Source organism: Bubalus bubalis, chromosome 5 (genome assembly GCF_019923935.1).
Source record: "Bubalus bubalis isolate 160015118507 breed Murrah chromosome 5, NDDB_SH_1, whole genome shotgun sequence".
In the NCBI taxonomy this organism is placed as follows: domain Eukaryota; kingdom Metazoa; phylum Chordata; class Mammalia; order Artiodactyla; family Bovidae; genus Bubalus; species Bubalus bubalis.
Genome location: NC_059161.1, coordinates 19,960,188 through 19,982,531, shown reverse-complemented (window position 1 = coordinate 19,982,531; position 22,344 = coordinate 19,960,188). Strand labels below are relative to the sequence as shown.

Here is a 22,344-nt window from a genome sequence, read left to right as displayed (position 1 = left end):
ACTGATAACTGGAAGTTTGTACCTTTTGACCCTCTTCACCCATTTCTCCCTTCTCCACTCCCTACCTCTGGCAACCACCAACCTGTTCTCTGTATCTATGAACTTGGGTGAGGGGGTTGTTGTTTTTGTTTTGGTATGTGTTTTTTTTTTTAAAGCATAGTTTGGTGATTGCGGGATCTTTTCTTTTTTCAGTTTGATTTGTTTATTTTTGGCTATGCTGGGCCTTCATTGCTGCTCAGGATTTTCTCTAGTTGGGGTGAGCAGGGGCTACTCTGGAGTTTCGGTGTGCGGGCTTCTCATTGTGGTGGCTTCTCTTGTGGGGCACAGGCTCTAGGGCCTGAGGGCTTCAGTATTTGTGGCAGATGGGCTTAGTTGCCCCACAACATGTGGGTTCTTCCTGGACCAGGTGTCGAACTTGTGTCCCCTGCATTGGCAGGAGGATTCTTAACCCAGTTGCTGGACCTGTGCTTGTATTTTAAATTTATATAAGCAGTGTTATACATCTTTATACATCTAATTCTGTTTGTGTGTGTGTGTTTTTTTTAACCTAGCCCTCTGCTAACATTTATCCCTGTCGCTCTGTGTTACTCTGGTCCGATTGGTCCATTGCTCTCAGCAGTTGCATTATCCTCTGAGGTGTATGTCTACCTGACTTTATACTCTCCAGTGATGATCACTGAGCTTGCTTCCAGTTCTCTGCCACCATAAAAAACACAGGGATGAACATCTTCACATGTGGCACCATATGGATATATTGAGAAATTTGGGGGACACAGACCCAGGAGCAGAGTTGCTGTCTCATGGGGTCTGAACTTAATATGACCAAGTAGTGGCAAGTCTCGCCCTCAACAGCTGTTATAACTACACCCCACCAGCAGTGCCCCTAACCCCCCCAATTTTTGCTAGTCTACCAGTGTAGGAGGATAGCTCACTATGGTTTCCATTTGCATTTCCTAGATTATGTTGAGTTTGGGCATCTCTTCATTTTCTTGTTAGCCTTTTGATTCCGTTTTATAAACTGTCTGTTTACTATCGTTATTATATGGAGGTTCTCTTTTCCCTTGATGATTTGCTGAGTTTCCCTGTATCTCTCAGAGAGGCCCCTACTCAAACAGCACACACCTCTCTGCTGCTGTGGTACTTCCTCTGGGGCAAAGGGACCAATCTGACCACCAAGTCGTCCCACCCTCATCCCAGGAATCAGGGCTTGGTAATGGCCATAAGTACAATCAGAGTAAAAGGAGCCCCTTTGTCTGATTCCCTCCGCCAACCCTGCCAGAGCATTGATGTCTGAGGAGACAGGGAACAAGAGGGAAAAAACTGCTCTTCTTAGGAGCTGCTAACCTGCTGTGTCAATTTCATGAGTTAATAAATGACTGGAGAAGGCTTAATTGCATCAGAAGAAATTGAGATCAGCCGGTGCTTAGGCCCTGCTCAATTAACTTGTGCTCCAAAGGGGGCCAAGCAGGGTGCAGGGGGCAGCTGATCATTAATTACATGGGCTGGTGCCAGCTGCGGCAGGGGTTTCCTGTCACTGTTGGTCCAGGCGGTGAGGGAGATGACCCCGCCTCTGGGTGCTGAAGTCACTGAGGGCAGGGGTCCTTCAGAGGGAACACAGACCCCTGGCCTTATGGGGACTGGGAAACCCATTTCCAGCACATTCTATCAGGGAGCCTATTATTTGTTTTTTAAGTAGAGTTGCTTCACAATGTTGTGTTAGTTTCTGCTCTTCAGCCAAGTGAATCAGCTATACGTGTACATACATCCCTTCCTTTTTGGATTTCCTTCCCACTTAAGTCACCACAGAGCACCGAGTAGAGTTCCCTGTGCTGTATACAGTAGGCTCTCATTAGGTATCTTTTATATCCATGGTAGTGTGTATGTGTCAATCCTAATCTCCCAATTCATCCCCCCTCCTTTCCCCCTTGGTATCCATACATTTGTTCTCTGTTTGTGTCTCTATTTCTGCTTTGTAAATGAGATCAGATCAGGGTGGCTTTTATGTTCCCCCAGCTTTCACTAGAAGAATGGCCTTAAGGTTCCCCACCCTGACCTCTATTGGCTCCATCCCACCCAGAGACACTGTGTTGCCTTTGGTTCTCCTCGCACTCCCCTCGTCCTCCTTTTGGCCTGTTTGCCCTGAGGACACAGAATCCAGATTCAGCCTTGTTATGGGCAGCAGATGATGCCACAGGCTCCGCAAGGTCACCCACCTCCCCTGCTGCCTCCAGCCTGAAATCCTCCCAAAGACCTTCATTCCTGCATCTTTTCCCAAAAGGACCAGATGGCAAGATTCAAACCTGTTAAAGACGCAGATTCTGGGTCCCTCCTCTGGAGATGCTGCTTCAGGAGATCTGGAGTCTCTGCCTTAATGTGTGGCTCAGGTGGATTGTTACCGTCAAGCCAATGTGAGAAATCCAGCTTTAGGGACACCTTAGCTCCTGGTGAGATAAGAGCAGATGTGCTGGGAGGAGAGACAGCAGGGGCCAGGAGGCTCTGCTCCCAGTGCCTCTCCAGTTCCATCTCTACCTTGCTGTGTGTGGTTAAGTAAGTCACTTGTCCTCTCTGAACTTGATTTCTTCTTCTAGAGAAGTAAAGATGTTGGGACAAATTTTTTAGAGTTCTTCCATTTCCACAGACCATTTTTCTATAAAGTAACTGGTTAAGCAAGCATATTGCATGATTTATGCCCAAAAAGCAACTTTGATTTTTTTTCTTCAAATATCCCTTTACTTTTTATTTTATTTTTATCTTTTTGGTATAACCTTCCATTTATTTAGGCATCTTTAAGTCTTTCCATAAAATTTTAAAGATTTCTAAAAAATAATCCCTATATTGTTGTTCAGTTGCTCAATTGTGTCCAACTCTTTGCAATCCCCATGGACTGCAGTACGCCAGGCTTCCCTGTCTTTCAACATCTCCTGGAGCTTGCTCAAAGTCATGTCCATTGAGTCAGTGATGCCATCCAACCATCTCGTCCTCTGTTGTCTCCTATATAGCTTGTATTTTATGTGTGTGTGCTCTCGGTTGTGTCCGACTCTTTAAGACCCTCATGGACTGTAACTTGCTAGGCTCTTCTGTCCATGGAATTTCCCAGTCAAGAATACTGGAATGGGTTGCCATTTTCTACTCCAGGGTATCATATACACCTAAGACTTAATGCTGCTGCTGCTGCTGCTGCTAAGTCGCTTCAGTCGTGTCCGACTCTGTTTGACCCCATATACGGCAACCCACCAGGGTCCCCCGTCCCTGGGATTCTCCAGGCAAGAACACTGGAGTGGGTTGCCATTTCCTTCTCCAATGCATGAAAGGGAAAAGTGAAAGTGAAGTCGCTCAGTCATGTCTGACTCTTAGCAACCCCATGGACTGCAGCCTACCAGGCTCCTCCGTCCATGGGATTTTCCAGGCAAGAGTACTGGAGTGGGGTGCCATTGTCTTCTCTGCTAGGACTTAATAATTTTCTCATTATTTTATATGATGTCTTTAAAATTACGTTTTCTGTTTGTTGCTAGTGAAAAGTGATAGTAAGATGACTTAGAGTGTTTCTTCTTTTTCTGTTCTTGGAATGCTTTGTGTGAGATAGGATGGTTTCTGTATTAAATGTTTGGTAGGTGTTTCTGGTGAAGCTCTCTGGGCCTACGTGTTTTATTTTTTCCTTCTTTATTTTGAAAGTCAACTTTTGATGATTTGATTTCTTCACATTATAAGATCTTTCAAGTAATTTATTTCTTCTTGAGGAAATATTGGTAGGTTACATTATTCCATAAATGTATTCATTTCATCTTTATTTTTAGATTATTGGCATAAAGTTGTTTTTAATACCCTTTAGTTTCCTTATGTTTGCAGCATATGTGGTAATATTCCATTTTCATCTCTCCTAGTCTGTAACTTGTGTTTTGTCTCACTTTCATGGATCAAAATCTAGGCGGTCTATCACTTTATTTTTTAAAAACTTTCTGTTGGCGTATTGTTGATTTACAATGTTCTGTTAGTTCCTGCCGTACAGCAAAGCGAATTGGTTATTTGTTGTTATTGTTGAGTCACTTAGTCGCGTCCAGCTCTTTGCAACGCCTTGGACTACAGCACACCAGACTCCCCTGAGGATAGCGAAGGACAGGGAAGCTGGTGTGCTGCAGTTTGCAAAGAGTTGGACACAATTTTGTGACTGAATAACAACAGCAACATGTCCATTGAGTTGGTGATGCTATCCAACCATCTCATTTTCTGTCGCCCCCTTCTTTTTGCCTTCAGTCTTTCCCAGCATAGGGGCTTTAGATTCTTTTCGCATATAGTTCATTACAGAGTGTTAACTTGAGTTCCCTATGCTATACAGCATGTTCTTATTAGCTATCTATTTTATATATAGGAGTATATATATGTCAATCCCAATTTCCAGGTTATCCTCCCCCCCACATCCCCTAGTGACAATAAATTTGTTTTCTACATTTGTGACTCCACTTCTGTTTTGTAATTAAATTCATTTGTATGTACTCTTTTAAAAAAATTATATATATAAACGACATGGTATGATATTGTCTTTCCGTGTCTAACTTACTTCACTCTATGACAATCTCTAGGTCTATCTATGTTGCTGCAACTGGCATTATTTTGTTCTTTTCTGTGGCTGAGTAAGGGCTTCCCAGGTGACTTAGTGGTAAAGAATCCGCCTGCCAAGCAGAAGACATGGGTTCAATCAGGAAGATCCCCTGGAGAAGGAAATGGCAACTCACTCCAGTATTCTTGCCCAGGAAACCCCATGGACAGAGCAGCCTGGTGGACTCCACAGAGTCTCACAGAGTCAGACACGACTTAGTGACTAAATAACAACAACAAATGACTGAGTCATATTCCATTATCTATGTACCGCATCTTCTCTATCCCCTCCTCTGTTGATGGACACTCAGGATGCTTCCATGGCTTGGCTATTGTGAATAGTGCTGCTGGGAACATAGCAGTGCATGTATCTTTTTGAATTATGTCTTTTCTCTGGGTATATGCCCAGGGGTGGGATTGCTGGGTCATACGGTAGTTCTGTTTTTAGATTTTTAATATTCTCCATATTAATTTTCCATAATAGCTATATGAATTTACATTCCTACCAACAGTATAGGAGGGTTCCCATTTCTCCACAGCCTCTCCAGCATTTCTCATTTGTAGATTTTTTTGATAATGGCCATTCTAATTTATGTGAGATGATAGTTTTGATTGTAGTTTTGATTTGCATTTCTCTGATAATTAGGATGTTGAACATCTTTCCATGTGATTTTCAGCCTCCTTGTATATCTTCTTTAGGGAAATGTATATTTAGATCTTCTTCCCATTTTTCAAATTTTTATTTATTTTTAATTGGAGGATAATTGCTTTATAATATTTGTGTTGGTTTCTACCATACATAAATACTTTTTGATTGTGTTTTTTTTTGATACTGAGTTGCATGAGCTGTTTGTGTATTTTGGAGATTAATCCCTGTTGGTCAATTCATTTGCAGATGTTTTCTCCTGTTCTGTGGGTTGTCTTTTCATTTTGTTTATGGTTTCCTTTGCTGTGCAAAAGCTTTTAAATTTAATTAGATCCCATTTATTTATTTTTGCTTATTTTCATTACTCTAGGAAGTGGATCAAAAAAGATCTTGCTGCGATTTATGTCAAAGAGCGTTGTGCTTATGTTTCCCTCTAAGAGCTTTATAGCCCTGGCCTTACATTTAGATCTTTAATCTATTTTGAGTTTATTTTGTGTATGGTATTAGAGAGTTTCCTAATTTCATTCTTTTAGTTGTATTGGCCAGTTTTCCGAGCACCACTTGTTGAAGAGACTGTTTTCTCTCCATTGTATAGTCTTAACTCCTTCATCACAGATTAGGTGACCGTAGGTGCATGGGTTTATCTCTGAACTTTCTATTCTGTCTCATTGATCTAATTTCTGTTTTTATGCCAGCATCATACTGTTGATTACTGTAGTTTATAGTATAGCCTGAAATCTGAAAGGCTGATTCCTCCAGCTCCATTTTTCTTTCTTAAGATTATTTTGGGTATTTGGGGTCTTCTCTTGTGTTTCCATACAAACTGTAAAATTTTTTGTTCTAATTCTGTGAAAAATGCTATAGGTAATTTGATAGGGATTGCATTGAATCTGTTGATTGCTTTGGTATAGTATAGTCATTTTCACAGTATTAATCCATCCAATCCCAGAACATGGTATATTTCTACATTTGTTTGTGTTGTCTTTTATTTCTTTCATCAGTGTCTTAGAGTTTCCAGAGTACAGTCTTTTGTCTCCTCAGATAGCTCTATTCCTAGGTATTTTATTCTTTCTGATGCCTGGTAAATGGAATTGTCTCTTGAATTTCTCTTTCTGATCTTTCATTTTTCATGTATAGAAACGCAGTAGATTTCTGTGTATTAAGTTTGTAACCTGCAACTTTACCGAGTTCATAGATGAGCTCTAGTAGTTTTCTTGTAGCATCTTTAGGATTTTCTATATATAGTATCACATCACCTGCAAACAGTGACAGTTTACTTCCTTTCCAATTTGAATTTATTTCTTTTTCTTCTCTGATTACTGTCTCTAGGACTTCCAAAACCATGTTGAATAAAAGTGGTGAGAGTGGATATCCTTGTCTTGTTCCTAATCTTAGAGGAAATGCTTTCAGTTTTTCACCCTTGAGAATGATGTTAGCTATGGGTTTGTCATATATAGCTTTTACTATGTTGAGTTATGTTCCCCCTGTGCCCACTTTCTGTAGAATTTTTATCATAAATGGGTGTTGAATTTTGTCAAAAACTTTCTACATATACTGAGATGATTGTATGGTTTTATTCTTCAGTTTGTTAATGCCATGTATTACTCTAATTGATATACGTATATTGATGAATCCTTGCATCCTTCGGATAAATTCCACTTGATCATGGTGTACGATCAAGTATCCCTTTAATTTAAAATGTGTTCAGTGGGAGAAATCTGCCCCTGCTCCTAGAGTAAAACTTATGCCAGACCCATTGCTTTTTCATTCCCTCCTAGGTGATAGTCTCATAGTCACTCTAAGTTATAGATAGAGTTTCAACTCAGAAATTAGAGTGTCAGTCATGAGTGATAATCAAAATACTCCCCACCCAACAGTGTTACTCTTCTCCTCTTCTCCACTTTGGATCTGCTGCAACTGGGGCACGGCCCAAATCCCTTGCTGTCTACATTCCCCCCGCTCTTACCCTCCCTCCCACTATCCTCAGGAGCTGCTGTGAAATGGAGAATTCTTACTGGTTAGAGAGCAGAGGGACTTCCCTGGTGGTTCAGAGGGTAAACCGTCTGTCTACAATGCGGAAGACCTGGGTTCGAGCCCTGGGTTGGGAAAATCCCCTGGAGAAGGAAATGGCAATCCACTCCAGTACTATTGCCTGGAAAATCCCATGGACAGAGGAGCCTGGTGGGCTACAGTCCATGGGGTGGAAAAGAGTCGGACATGACTGAGTGACTTCACTTTCTTTTCTTTCACAGAGAGCAGAGAGTAGCTTTAGACTGGTTCCTGCTTTTGTGAATGCTTTCTGGGGCTCTTCTGAGGTTCCCTGATTAGGTTAAGGTCCCTTAACCCTATTAAGGTCCCTTAACCCAGGCAAACACATCATCTCTATTCCTGGCCTTCTTGGCAACTCCTTGCTCAGCCCCTGGGGCATCTGGAGGCCTGGCCTCCTCAACTGGGGTCTTCTCATGCCTCCAGGTGGCACTATTGGGCAGGACTCAAGACAATAAGCCCTGCCAGTTCCATGGCCCTCCTGCCTCTTCTGCTGGTTGGAGAGATTCAAGGCTCAGCAACAGCTCTTGCCAAGGAAATCTTCCTCACCAAATCGTCACCAGATTATTGACCCATCTCTCTTTTACAAAGCACTCATGAATCCTGACTCAATGAATGTGAATCTGAGCAAACTCCAGGAGAGAGTGAAGGACAGGGAAGCCTGGTGTGCTGCAGTCCATAGGGTCACAAAGAGTCTGGCATGACTTAGCGAGTGAACAACAGCATAAATCCTGAAGCAGATTTGCATCCCCATGTATATTTCCCTGCACATGGCCAGGGAGGAGGGGCCTATTCCAAATTCACTTTAGTCTTCTGATGTCAACCCATTGGCATCTCAATCAACACTTAGGTGGGAAGAGTCCCACTCTGACATCCAGCTACATACGACATACATTTTCATATGAGTGAAAACATCTTTTAGAAGAGAAAGCCTGAGTGTCCAGAACATCCAAGGCAGGCACTGAAGACATTGTTAAGGCCTAGATCTAGAAGGAGGTGGAGGCGGGGATGGAGCATCTCTGCAGGTGACCAACTGCCTTCTCAACTTCTCTGGGAGCTCTGTTCCTGAGACCTGCTGAACTCAGATGGGTGCAGTCCTTGAGGCCTGAAAATGTCTGTGCTTTGACCTCCAGCTTCCTGCTGAGCCAGAGATCCTGGAGGTTGTCAGCCCTGTCCCTGTGGAAGGTGGCTCAGCACATCCCGTTCATGGTTAGGCTCCCTCCCTAATGAAAACACACACCCAGTGGAGCAGGTTTTCCTCAGGACAGTGAGCAGCAACCCAGCATCACCATCGGGGGCACCCTTCCTCTCCCCACCGCCCCCAACACCCCATTCCTAGGTTGGGCCCAGATGCTCCTCTAAATAAGGTTGACTGGATAAAGAATTTTGGCTTGAAGGGATGCCCAATAGTTTGCTTACACTGGATTCCTCGGTGGATCTCACTTCCTCCACCTCCATCAGCATGAACATATCCATCCAAGTGTCCGGTTGGCATGTTGGCCTGAGGAGTCAGGGTATTGGAGTAAGAGAAAGGTGTGAGCAGCTCTGGGAACTGGGAATACAGACAGTTCCAGGAAAGAATGGGGTAAGGGGATGGGAAAGAAGTATATGGGGCCAGAGTGAGAGGGATCAGCTATGCAGCCAAAAGGGACACGTCCACCAGGGGACAGGGCAGCATGCTCCAGTAGGAGCATGAAAGAGGAGCTGGACTCCCTTCCGCCATTGAGCCTTGCTTCCCAGAGCAGGAGGTTGCTCTTGTCCTGATGCCGCGTTGCGCAGAGGGTTCCAGGCAGTGACACTGAGGGAAGGAAACAAGGATGGGATAGGATGTGGCCTTAGAGGTCTGAGCCTAGGTTCTCAGGCTGGGGGGACCTCAGACCAAGGCAGTCATGGAGGTCAGGAAACAAGCCCCTTGGGGATGTCTACTCCAGAGTCCTGGGGTCACAGCCAGATGCCAGCGTGTACCTGTCCGTCCTCTCAACCTCCCCCACCAGCTCTCACTGACCTTCTTCCCCTCCCTTCTCTGGCAGGAACTGATGCCCTTGGCCATGATGCGCCCCCAGCTGCTGTCTGCTCAGGCACAACCGGCGTGACTGGGCTGTCACTGATCCAGCTGTTCACGTAAGTGTGAGGCACGGGAGAAGGTACCTGGATCCTGGGTGAAGAGAGATGCTGGTGGAGAGGGAGCTCCAGAAAGTCCTGGTCACAGAGGGTGGGCCCGGGGCTCTGCAGTTGGCAACAGCCTTTGTTCTCTTTGGCTGCCCCCAGCCCCTGAGTTGGTCCCCACTGAATCCATTCTGTCCAGGTTCTGCGAGGGTACATAGGGACCTTCTTCTCAAAGCCTCAGGAAATTAATCAGGCAAGAGATGTGGCAGAAACTCCATAGCACTTGCCCTTCAGTCCTGACTTCAGTCCTGACTCAGACACTTGCTATTATATGACTTTAGGCAAATCATCATGATGCAGTTAAAGTGCTGCACTCAATATGCCAGCAAATGTGGAAAACTCAGCAGTGGCCACAGGACTGGAAAACATCAGTTTTCATTCCAATCCCAAAGAAGGGCAATGCCAAAGAATGTTCAAACTACACACAATTTCACTCATTTCACACACTGTCATGCTCAAAATCCTTCAAGCTAGGCTTCAACAGTATGTGAACTAAGAACTAGATGTACAAGCTGGATTTAGAAAAGGCAGAGAAACTGGAGATCAAATTGCCAACATCTGTTGGCTCATAGAAAAAGCAAGGAAATTCCAGAAAAACATCTGCTTCATTGACTACACTAAAGATTTTGACTGTGTGGATCACAACCAACTGTGGAAAATTCTTAAAGAGATGGGAGTACCAGACCACCTTACCTGCCTTCTGAGAAACCTGTATACATGTCAAGAAGCAACAGTTACAACCGGACAAGGAACAATGGACTGGTTCAAAATTGGTCAAGGAATACGTCAAGGCTGTATATTGTCACCCTGCTTATTTAACTTATACACATAGTACATCATGAGAAATTCCAGGTTGGATAAAGCCCAAGCTAGAGTCAAGATTGCCAAGAGAAATATCAATAACCTCAGATATGCAGATGACACCACCCTAATGGCAGAAAGCGAAGAGGAACTAAAGAACCTCTTGATGAAGGTGAAAGAGGAGAATGAAAAGCTGGCTTAAAACTCAACATTCAAAAGACAAATATCATGGCGTCTGGTCCCATTACTTCATAGCAAATAGGGGAAAAATGGGAACAGTGATAGACTTTATTTTCTTGGGTTCCAAAATGACCTTGAACAGTAACTGCAGCCATGAAATTAAAAGACACTTGCTCCTTAAAAGAAAAGCTATGACCAACCTAAATAGCATATTTAAAAGCAGAGACATCACTTTGCCAACAAAGGTCCATATAGTCAAAGCTATGGTTTTTCCAGTAGTCATGTTCAGATGTGAGAGTTAGACCATAAAGAAGGCTAAGTGCCAAAGAACTGATGTTTTCATTTTCACACTGTGGTATTGGAGAAGACTTTTGAGAGTCCCTTGGAAAGCAAGGAGATCAAACCAGTCAAACCTAAAGGAAATCAACCCTGAGTATTCATTGAAAGGGCTGACGCTGAAGCTGAAGCTCCAATACTTTGGCCACCTGATTCAAAGAGCCGACTCATTGGAAAAGACCCTGATGCTGGGAAAGATTGAGGGCAGGAGGAGAAGGGGACGACAGAGGATGAGATGGTTGGATGGCATCGCTGACTCCATGGACATGAGTCTGAGCGAACTCCAAGAGATAGTAAAGGACAGGGAAGCCTGGCGTGCTGCAGTCCATAGGGTCGCAAAGAGTCAGACACAACTTAGTGACTGAACAACAGATAGAATTGAATCCAGCAAGGAACCAGAACCTGTGCCATCAACATCAGGCATGAGTGAAATTGTAGCTTGGCCTCCATCTCCTAATGTTGACAGTCCTTCAGCTCTACCATCTCCCATCTCCTCTCCCTCCTCCAGGCAGTAATATTCTTGCCTGTTCTGTAAATGCCAGCCCCTGAATGCCAGCTGTTTACTACTGTAGTTTTCAAGCTACTGTAGTTTAAGATTAAAAATGTTTTGTGTTTGTTTTTACATATTATTTGTGTGAAAAGTATTATAAACCTATTGCAGTACACTACTATATGGCCAGTTGTGTTAGTTGAGTACCTAGGCTAACTGTTGGACTTAACGAGCAAATTGGACCTAATGATCATGCTCTCAGAACAGAAGGCATTCATATGTAGGAGAAAAGACTAAGAAAGAAAGTGAAGTCGCTCAGTTGTGTCCGACTCTTTGCGACCCCATGGACTGTAGCCTACCAGGCTCCTCTGTCCATGGGATTTTCCAGGCAAGAATATTGGAGTGAGTTGCCATTTCAGACTTATGGTAAACTGTAGAATGAAAGCTGTTTAGGTTCAGGGAGTTATTGTGATTATTTACATCTATTTGCAAAAGGAAAACAAGCCCACCTGAAACCATAAACACCCGTGGCAGGCAGAATTGAAATGCTGAGTTGCACCACCAGGACTGGACCCTCCAGGGGGCTGGCCGGGACCTGGCTAGTTGGCCACATGCACTTTACATGTCCCTTCTTGGTTTATGACTGTGAGGCCAGACTTAAGCGGTCACAAAATGTCTGGGTCTCCCTTTTCTGTACAGATAACCATGCTTGAAGGGTATCTTAGAGTTTACAAGGGGCCATTGTATATGTGAATCATTTTATTCATGGTCATACTAGTAAGCTGCGTTTTTTTTTGTAATCTCTCTTTTACAAATGAAAAAGAAGGCCAGCTTCCAAGATGGGGTGCCTGCTAAGTGGCACATTTGGGCTTTGAATGGCCCTTCAGCCCCATGGCTCCGCCTATACTGCCGTGCTCCCCTTTACAGACCACTTCTGCTGTGCAGCCTTCACGGTGCTAAAAGAGGGAGGCCAGGCATGGAGGGCAGAGAAGGAAGGATGCTCTCCCTGTATGGTTTCATAATTCCCTGCTTCCTAAAGCAGCCTGGGGATATCCTGGGGGACCAGGCCAAGACTTTCAGTAGAGTGGACCACTGCTGGCTCCTGCAACCTCAGGTCGCTAGAGTCTCTCTGTCTCTTGAGCCATCTCACGGGTGAGCAGGCCAGTGAAGCAGAAGGAGGAGTGATGTTGTTGTGATGGTGTATAAGTCCTCCCAAGGCTGAGGTTCACCTTCTCACCCCAACTCCCAACAAACGCCCCAATGAACCCTGAAGCATGGCTCGCCTCACATTTCAGCAAACCAGCTTCCAACAAGGAGGCTCTGCCTGCAGATGAGACCCAAGTGGAGAGATACACTGCCCTCTGGTGGTCAATCAGGGTCATTACTGCCAGGCCTGTAAAAGAAACGCTGAGTGGGGAAGGATGTACATGTATGTGTTAGTCGCTCAGTTGTGTCGGATTCTGCGACCCTATGGACTGAAGCCCGCCAGGCTCCTCTGTCTATGGGCTTTTCCAGGCACGAATACTGGAGTGGGTTGCCATGCCCTCCTGCAGGGGATCTTCCCCAACCCAGGGATCGAACCCAGGTCTCCTGCGTTGCAGGCACTTTCTTTACCATCTGAGCCACCAGGGAAGCCCATATGGGGAAGTGATTACTTTTATTAAGTGCCTGCTGTGTGCCAGGCACTATGTATAAAGCTTCAGGATAGGATAGAGTATAACATGCAACTCCTGACCCCAGAGGACTCATAATTTAGTGCAGGAGTCATGATGTTCCCACACGAAAGTTGACAAGCATTGCACCAAGATAGGACCTGAAAAGTGACACATGGAAAGGCATTACAGTAGAAGTGCAGAAAGAGAGATTGCATCATGATGAGGCAGCTGGGGAAGGCTTCTCAGAGCCCTGAAGGATGGGCAGAATTGAAACAGATGGAGAAAGTGAGAGATTATGGTCTCCCCTACTGAAACCCTTCAGGAGCCCCCATTGTCTCCATAAGCATTAAATCCCCTCTCCTTTCCTGCTTCATGCCTACCCCAGCCTTCCTGGATCCTTACAGTTGCTGAGAACTGTATGTTACCTCTGTGTTCTCTCACACTCCTTGACTGTGCATTCTACCCTCTGCACTTTGTCTGCAGGACAAGCCCCCACACAGCTTTTAGAACTCTGCTCGTGGAACATAACATGTTCTCTGGAACTTTTCCCCAAGTAGGTAGCTGCCCCCTCCCCTGTGTTCTCACAGCCCCTGGTCTGTGCATCTCTGGTTCTTAAGGTTTAAGTGTCTTTTCATCACTAGGCAATACGTGTCTTAAGAACTGGGACTATCTGATGCGCAGAGGATTCCTGTGAGAGGGGCAGGGAGGGACAATAGGCAGTGAGAAGGGGAAAATAAATCGGTGGTGAGCACGCAGGGAAGTCGGGGAGGGAAAAGCCACTGAAGCTCAGTCTAAATTAAGTCTGCACCCAGGTAAATGTGTCCTGAAGGCAGTGCGGTGCCAGAAAGGCTCTGGAGTAAGAGGGGTGCAGGGGCATGGTGAAGGGCTGACTGTAGGTGATGTGAAGACAAAACCAGTGAAATCCTTTAGGAACCCAATGCACCAGTGCAGGTATGCGGGATACAGTCATAATTGCTGTGAAGAATAGAAGACTGGAAGAAGCCAAACAGTTGGAGGATTTGAAAGTCTGGGCAGGGACTTCCCTGGTAGTCCAGTGGTTAAGAATCCAATGCAGGGGACACAGGTTCCATCCCTGGTCCAGGAAGATCCCGCACGCCACGGAGCAGCTAAGCTTGTGCGCCACAACTGCTGAGCTGAAGCTCATGTGCCTGGAGCCCATGCTGTGCAGTAAGAGAAGCCGTGGGAGCGAAAGCCTGTGCACCGCAACAGAGACAAGTCCTCACTCACCGCACCTGGAGGAAGCCCGTGTGCAGCAACGAAGAGTGTTTAACATTTATTTTAAACATTAAAAAGAAATGCTTATTTATTTATCAACAAATAAACATTTTAAAAGAAGAAACTCTGGGCACCTAAGGGAATGCGCCATAACCTTGTCAAACTCCAATGTGCAGATAATCACCTGGGGCCTTGTTAAAACACACGTTCTGACTCCTTCGGCTGATGGAGGGGCCTGAGATGCTACGTATCTAACCAGCTCCCAGGTGCTGCCTGGACTGATCCACAGACCACACTGTGAGCATCTTTGAGTGAGTTAGAAGCAGTGCCGGGTGCCTGCCAGGCTCCAGGAGCACAATGGTGAAGAGCAGATGGTGTCTCTGGGTGAGGAAAGGCGCCCCTTCCCCAGGTGGACACAGTGGACCACACGACTTCCTGAGCAGCTGGTGTTCCAGCCCCCGCTTGCCCTTTGAGAGAGCAACAACCTGTAAAACCCTTTGTGGCAGCTCCAGTAGAACCGGTAACTCAGAGGTCGGCAGAGGTGGGAGAGCCCACTGGAAGACAGGGTAATGACTTGGCCTGTCACAATTGGGTTCAAGCTGCAAGTTGTAGACTCAGATCTGGGACCAGTGGGCCTACTGTTGACAGAGCACCCGGGAGAGCCCGGTGAGGTGAGGTGGAGCCCAGCGACTAATGTAACCCTTGGGTCCTTTTTCAGGATGACAGTCTTCTAACATCATCTCCGTCTCTTTTGTTGTCTTGCAGGTCACCGTTCCCTTTATGAACGTAAGTGCTTGCGGTCATTCTGTCCTCAAGATGCCAGGTCTCCTCCCACCCTCCTGCTCCATTGGCAGAGTCAGCCTTGGTCCCTGTGTGCCTGGGGGGATCGAGAATCTTTGTCCAGTGACCTGAAAGGGGAGTCAGCCATCAGACAGCCTCACATCCAGAGCATGCCTCTGCCCCACCCAGCCCCGCTTAGCAGGACTTGTCTCCCCAGCCTCTCCCCAACCTTCCAGGAGCTGGAATGTGCCTGCCAGCTCCCTCTGAGCTCACCTTGCCCTTGTTTCCTGTATGAGTTGGAAAGAGAGGACAGATGCCACCCGAATGAGTGTGGGTTGGAGCCAGGGCAGGACCAAGTGGAACTTCTGAGGCTCAGACCCTGTGCCTTCCACCTACGTCAAGGGCTCGGGGACCATGGGTGTTTGTGCCCTGGAGGGCAGTGATCAAGAGCCTGATCACTGGGGGTGAACCAGGCTGGGTGGACTCTCAGCCAGATCAAGTAGAGCCTCAGCTCATTGTGAGTAAAGTAGGGATAATTATCAACTATCTCGAAAGGTGATTTTGAAGATTAACTGAGATAACCAGGGGCGTGCTCAGCACAGTGCCTCACACAGGCTAAGCCCTCAGAAACAGAAGCTATTTATTCTCCATGTCTTGGTCCCATGGGGTGGGGGACGTGGGGAGAGGAGAATTAAAGCAGAAAGACAGCAAGAACCTTTGAAACTAGATGGAAACAGGGAGCAGAATTGCACTGCCAGTCAGCTCTCTGCCGCCTCTCTTCCCTCCCACAGCTGTGAGTCCCAGGTTAGGCTGGCCTGGCCGCTGTGTCTGCAGGAAGCTCCTGGCATGCCACCCCTGGGGCCCTCCCTGCTCTCAGGTCCCCCCTCCCCACCACGCCTCCAGCTGAGGAAGGTCAGCTGCCCTCACCTCTCCCCACATGTCTTTGCAGAGTTGGATGGGGCGTCGGGCGGATGACAGCGGGAACAGTTGTGATCACGGGCGGAATCCTAGCTACGGTCATCCTCCTGTGCATCATTGCCGTCCTGTGCTACTGTAGGCTCCAGGTCAGTGCCCGGGGCCCAGGGCCACAGGCCGCCAGCAAACCACTTCCCCAGCGTGGAGGCGACAAGGCCCCAAGCCTAGAAAGTGGGAGGCTTATGTTGAGGGGGCTGGACCTTGCGGGGTGGTCAGAAGGGAGCTTTCCCTCAGCCTGCATACTCTGGGCACCCGAGAGAGTGAGCTGGGAAAGCACCAGCTCCTTGTGTGGTGTCTGAGATTTCAGGATTAGTGGGAAGGACACCACTGTGGGGAGACTGAAAGCAGCTCCCAGCACCCCAGCCTGGGCTCAGTGGAATCTGTATGTCCCTCCCTCTCTGCCTCCCCGCTTCTCTCAGCCACGTGCATGCTAAGTCACTCAGTCGCGTCCGACTCTTTGAGATGCCATGGACTGTAGCCCGCCAGGCTCCTCTGTCCATGAGATTCTCCAGGCAAGAATACTGGAATGGGTTGCCATTTCCTTCTCCGGGAGATCTTTCCCACCTAGCGATCGAACCCGCATCTCTTAAGTCTCCTGCATTGGCAGGTGGGTTCTTTACCCCTAGCGCCAGCTGGGAAGCCTCTCAACAGCCACCTGGAGTTAATACACAGGAAGTAGGTGGAGGAAGCGAGAAGAACTGATCTTGCGGGGCTGGGAGGACTTTGCTGTGGACCATGGGCCCCTGGTGTTGACTTGTATATCCAGGGTTGACCAAGGGCTGGGTTCAGGGTCCTCGGCGGAGCAGGTGCGCGGGTATCTGCACATACCCAGAGGGGGGCACCCGGCCCTCAGGCAGCCCTCTCCTCTCTCCCCTCAGTATTACTGCTGCAAGAAGAGCAGAGCGGAGGATGCAGACGAGGAAGAGGAGGAGGAGCACGACCTGCCCACACACCCCAGAGGCCCCGCCTGCAATGCCTGCAGCTCCCAGGCCCTGGATGGCCGAGGCAGCCTGGCGCCCGTCCCCGGCGAGCCCTGCGGCCAGCCGTGCAGGGTGGCGGCCGGCCACTGCACCGCCTGCTCCCCATACAGCTCCCCCTTTTACATACGGACGGCTGACATGGTGCCCAATGGGGGCGGAGGCGAGAGGCTCTCCTTTGCTCCCACCTACTACAAGGAGGGGGGACCCCCATCTCTCCAAGTGGCAGCGCCCCAGAGTTACCCGGTGACGTGGCCAGGCTCTGGGCGTGAGGCCTTCACCAATCCAAGGGCTATTAGTACAGACGTGTAACCCCTTTCACCCCTGACCCTCCCCCAACACACACCAACACTGCTGCCCCCCACCCAGGATCATCAATGGGGACAGCGGACGACCCCTCCCACAGCCTGCAAGGACCTTCTCAGTTTTTCTGGCTCTCCTTGCCCCACAGTGGAAGGCTTACCTGGATTCAGGCTGTCGAGGGCATTGAGAACCAGGGCAGGGGCTGGCCCCACGGCCCAGAGGAAGGGGGCCTGACAGGTCGTGTTGGCAGCCTGGCCGGTTTCTCTGCTGGGACTTTCCTCCGGCCAGGCCAGTGTGGCCACAGCCCTCACACTTCCCTCTGTCCCCTGGCTTTGCCAGACTCTGAGGAGACGAGCAGGAGCCCAGGGGAAGCTAAGCAAAGGCTCCGGAGGTCTCCAGAGTCCTTGGGGGATGAAAGGAGAAAGTGGGGGGCGAGGGCAAGGGGAGAGGCCAGACCTGAGGCCTTGGCAGAACTCGAGAAGGGTGGGGAAGGATTGAAGGGCTTTTTCGGGACTTGCTTGCCGCAATGAATCCAGGAGCTAGTTCACCATCTCATTTTGTACTTCAGCTTCCTAGAGACTGCAGTTCCTGTAGCTGTTCCAACACAGATGCTACTTCCTGAACATGCTTGTATTTGCCCCCATCCTCACGGAACATAGAGACCGGACTTTAAAGGCCATGGCATAAGGTTATTTGCAGGGAATGCACCCAACATGGATTCTAGCCTTGTCTCCCCACAAATCCTCCTTCCCTGCCTTGGGAACCAGCTATCCCAGCTGTTGAAACTTTTCCAAGTTTTGTTACTAGAGTTTGAGTAGCTTAGCGAAGGAGAGCCTGCCGATGGTATCTGGGGCCCTGGTCCGCCATGCTGAGTGTGGTGCCTCGATGCGGCCCTGCAAGGACCTGTGCATTCCCAGGTGTATACACACACACATCTGTCACCACCAAGTGTGTACACACATCACCACCTGGTGTGTGCGCACACACACACACACACACACACACACGCCTGTTACCACCAGGTGTGTGCACACATACCACCATCACCAGCGCTCACCAGGGCTCTGCCACCTTCAGAAACCGCAGAGCAGAAGAGTGATGTGGCAGCTAGAAAGAAAGTCAGCCTCCAGACAACAGGAGTGACAGGTGATCAGGGTGGCAGCCACAGCAGCCGCTGATGGGTACAGGAAGCGCCTGCGGAGTCTCCCGTGAAACGATCCTGCCACGTGGAAGCCCCTCCGGAGACCCAGTATCCTACCTGGGCATCCAGCCATGAGGCCGCAGACCAGCACCCCGTCTTTCCATCAGGGATGGCAGTGCTGGATCCGAGGATGGGAGCAGATTTGACTCAGCAATCAGATTCCACGCTGGCCACCCTTCCCTCTGCTGATCCAACCCTCAGTCTCTGAACGAGGGCCTGTTTATTGCTGGGTCGCTCCAGCCCCAAGTCCAGATCCCAGATATAACTCAGCTGTGGCCTTATGCTGTTTGTGTGGCTGCATCTGATGAGTGTCCCAGTTGATGTAAGGGATGGCTGCCCACCCCTTCCAAGGGCATTAGTAACCCCCAGCCTCTCTTGAGTCATTGCAGTGTGTGGGACTAGAAGGGAGCAGACCCCTTGGCCGATTTTTGCTGAATTTTGATTTTTGCATCTGAGAAAGGGAGGGTGCAGCTGGGGGAGGCATAAAGGGGAAGAGAATTCACCACACCTTTGCATCCCTCTGGGCACTTCTCACCTTGAATCTCAATCTGGAATCGAGGCTAACTGGGTTGAGAACCAGAGGACCTGGGGTCTGGTCACATTTGGGTTACTCTGGGTCCTCTGAGGACCGGTCCCTTATCTCCTCTGAGACCCCATTTCCTCCAGGGAAATGGGACTCGCCCAGATGGACTCTGAAGGCCCTTTAGTGCTCCAGGAAACCAGGATTCCCCGAAAAGTCCTGCCAGCCAGACCACTCTCTCTCGCCCCAGTCCTGGCCGGGGGCTGGATACACTTTCCAACTGCCTGATCCCGTGTGCACGGATGCATGTTGATGGATCCAAGACCACAGTACATTGCAGGGTTAGCTGGCGAAACAATTTTAACATCAGAAAAAAGCCAACATGTTTGACCCTCCTACTGGGTGACTTCAAGTTCTCTGCTACTAGGAAGCAGCTTTCAGTGGGGGTAATCAGCTTTGTCTCCCAGAGCCCAGAGGGACCAGCTTAGGGACAGTGGCTTTCACATCCCCACACCTATCCCACTGACAGCCCTTCCTGGGCTAAGCACACCCGTTGATGTGAGCTGCTGGGCCTGGCCACCCTAGCTGCCTCCTGATGGCCAGCCCCAGTGCCTTGCTGCCCTGGGATTCCACAGTTGCACAACCACATCAGGGGCTGTCCCTCCTCACCCCCAAAATTCCAGTACCTCCCACCTTCAGAGAAGTCAAGACCCAGTCAACTCTTAACGTGCTTCTTGGCCCTCATTCTTTGAGATCCTGGAGTGAAAAGCATCTTCGTGCAGTCCCTCTCTCCTCCCAGAGCTTCCCCAGCCTCAGTCAACCCACAAGTCAACATCTGAGTTTGGGGCATTGGAGAGATGGTGGCCACGGCTCCCCCTGCCCTGACTGCGCAACGCTGCTCCGGGCACAGCCTCGAGGTTGCCCGCCAGCCTCCCAGCAGCTGCGAGGACCTTGCCTGTGGAAGAGGAAGCTCACCCCACTCCACTGCACTGTACTTTTTGGCCGCCGAGTCTGTGCTCTGGGACACTGTTTGGACACTTTTCAAACTGCACCCTAAAGAGGAAGCGGAGAGACAGAGACCCCCTGCTCTCGCCAACTTTTCTCTCCACTTCACTGCTCCCGCTACAGAGTTCTTGCCCTGCATCTTTGATAACTTGGAGTCACAACCAAGCAAATGTCCAAAATAAAGGAGAAATTTGAAATAGAAACCCCCGCAGGGTCCTCCGTGCTTTACCTGGGGGAAAGGGCAGCGGGGCACGGACTGAAGACTGAAAACCCCCTTCTCAGCGCCCAGAGTGTCCTTTCTCCGCACTGAGATCTGCCAGCTTCCTCTCCCTTCCGGCTTCCCTCTGCTGTGCCCCCTGCCACCCCCCATCCCTTTTCTTGCCCCAATCAGAGCTCACTTCCAGGAGGGATGTGTCATGTGTTGGGAAAGGGGATTGAAGCATAGCTGCTGCTGCCCCCTGAGGTGGAAGGAGCCTTTGGCTGATGGTGGGGAGTCTCCCTGGGGAGCAGCCTGCCCCCCAAGCCTCACTGTCCAGGCCGCGGTGTACCCCCCTGTAGTTTGCCTTAAGTCCCCAACTCTGAGGCCTGAGGAGACCCTGACAGCCTGAGGAGGGAAGGCCAGAGAGTCTGGGGACCCGCTCCTGAGCTCAGCAGGGATGGTGATATCATGAGAGGCATGCGGTGAGGACCAGAGAGCCAAGGTGGAGGTTCTTTCTGGGCGAAAGGGAGTGTTCTGGGAGGACGAGGGTGAAGCTGGAGCTGTGCACATGTCTGTGAACATGTGTAAGAGGGAAAAAGAGAGACACCCACGCCTCGTCCCAGGACCACACAGCCCGCGGGGCAGCGGGCAGCCTGGCCTGAGTCACGCAGCACCCAGGTCCCTGGAGTCAGGGTGCTCTGCCCCGGCAGGCCTTTGACCCTCAGCCAGGGAGGGTCAAAGGCCTGCCGGGGCCTGACTCCAGCTACAGCTCTGTCACCAGCTGTCCCCTGGGAACAAAAAAACCTGAGGCAAATCTCTCTCATCACTGCACCCACCCCAGGCTTGAGCACCTCCCTCCTCCACTCCCCACAGAGCAGCCACACACACCCTCACCCACCCCCCGCCTCTCCCCAGCATCTCAGGCCACGGGGTGTACTTTTCTGCTTCTCAGTTTCCTCATCCATAAAATTGAGCTTGTGATGCTTACCTTATTCCATTGCTTTGAAAAGTGAGTGAGCCCGGCACGCACGGTAGCCATTGTCATTAGAAGGATTTGGCGGGGACTCAAATTGGAGCTGTGGAGGCAGCTGGGATCTCTCAGGCATCTGGGTGAAAGGCTTCTCTGGGCTCATTTTCATCTCTGCTCCTCGCCAAGACTTCTGAAGCCTCTCCTCCATTGCCACCTCTCCCTGTCTCTTCCAGACACTACTGGACCATCTCTGCCCATCACTGCCTCTCCCTTCATTTGGAACTTTCCTCCCCATAACTTCCTGTGACTCTTGGAGGGAGGGACCCAGGGTCCCATCAACCTGTGCTGTGCTGCGCTTAATCGCTCAGTCATGTCCAACTCCAACCCCATGGAATGTAGCCCGCCAGGCTCCTCTGTCTATGGGGATTCTCTGGGCAAGAATACTGGAGTTGGTTGCCATGCCCTCCTCCAGGGAATCTTCCCAACCCAGGGATCAAACCCAGTCCTCCCACCTTGCAGGCAGATTCTTTACCACCTGAGCCACCAGGGAAGCCTAAGAATACTGGAGTAGGTAGCCTATCCCTTCTCCAGGGGAACTTCCTGACCCAGGAATCTAACTGGGCTCTTCTGCGTTGCAGGTGGATTCTTTACCAGCTGAGCTACCTGGGGAGCCCCCATCAACCTAGGACTGCCTTTTGGCCTCACATTTGCCCCAGTAAACTATACAAATAAGGGAGAGAATATTCATACATACAATAGTTCAGCTCTCAGCTGGGTTCTGTGCTTATTTCATTGGCTTTCAAGTTCAAGTTCAAGGCTTGGGTTCAAAAGTCAGGTCAGAAGGGGTCCAGGGGACCCCTCCAGCCCTTCCTCTTGAGCCTGGACTCCCCAGATTGTCCATCCCTGGCCCTGCTGAGTCTCACCCAGAACCTGCTAGACATCCTGGCTTCTCTGTCGAGGCGTGGACGAAGGCCTCCAGGTGTTGGTGGGGAGGTGAGAGTGGGAGAAAGAGTAGAGGGAGGGAGTCGCAACGTCTGGCTGGGAGGGACAGGAATGCACTTCTGTAAGACACCATCTGCATTGTGACAGAGTCGGGAAACCAGAGGAGAATGGGACCTGCCCCACCCTATTGCCTCTGGCGGTAGGCTCTATAGGACCCACCTCCACTCGGCCCTGAGTCCCCCTCCTTGTGTTCTGCCTAAACCCACAGAGAGCAAAGGGAAACCATAGCTGAGCTCTGCAACATAACCCACAGGCCACGAAGG

General features: G+C 49.3%; 1 protein-coding gene across 6 annotated transcripts in view; it reads left to right on the top strand.

Annotated features, from left to right (window-relative positions):
- FAM163A (family with sequence similarity 163 member A) overlaps window positions 1-20,113 on the top strand; it is a 99,494-nt gene extending 79,381 nt beyond the window's left edge. For all 6 annotated transcript variants that reach the window (XM_006048577.4, XM_044942782.2, XM_025285548.3 and 3 more), the window contains 4 exons: window positions 9,316-9,406; window positions 14,915-14,935; window positions 15,879-15,993; window positions 16,783-20,113. In XM_006048577.4, the coding sequence (XP_006048639.1) occupies window positions 15,901-15,993; window positions 16,783-17,193 (504 nt within the window). In that variant the 5' untranslated portion in view covers window positions 9,316-9,406; window positions 14,915-14,935; window positions 15,879-15,900 and the 3' untranslated portion in view covers window positions 17,194-20,113. The remainder of the gene's footprint in view (window positions 1-9,315; window positions 9,407-14,914; window positions 14,936-15,878; window positions 15,994-16,782) is intronic.
- The last annotated feature ends 2,231 nt before the right edge of the window (window positions 20,114-22,344 follow it).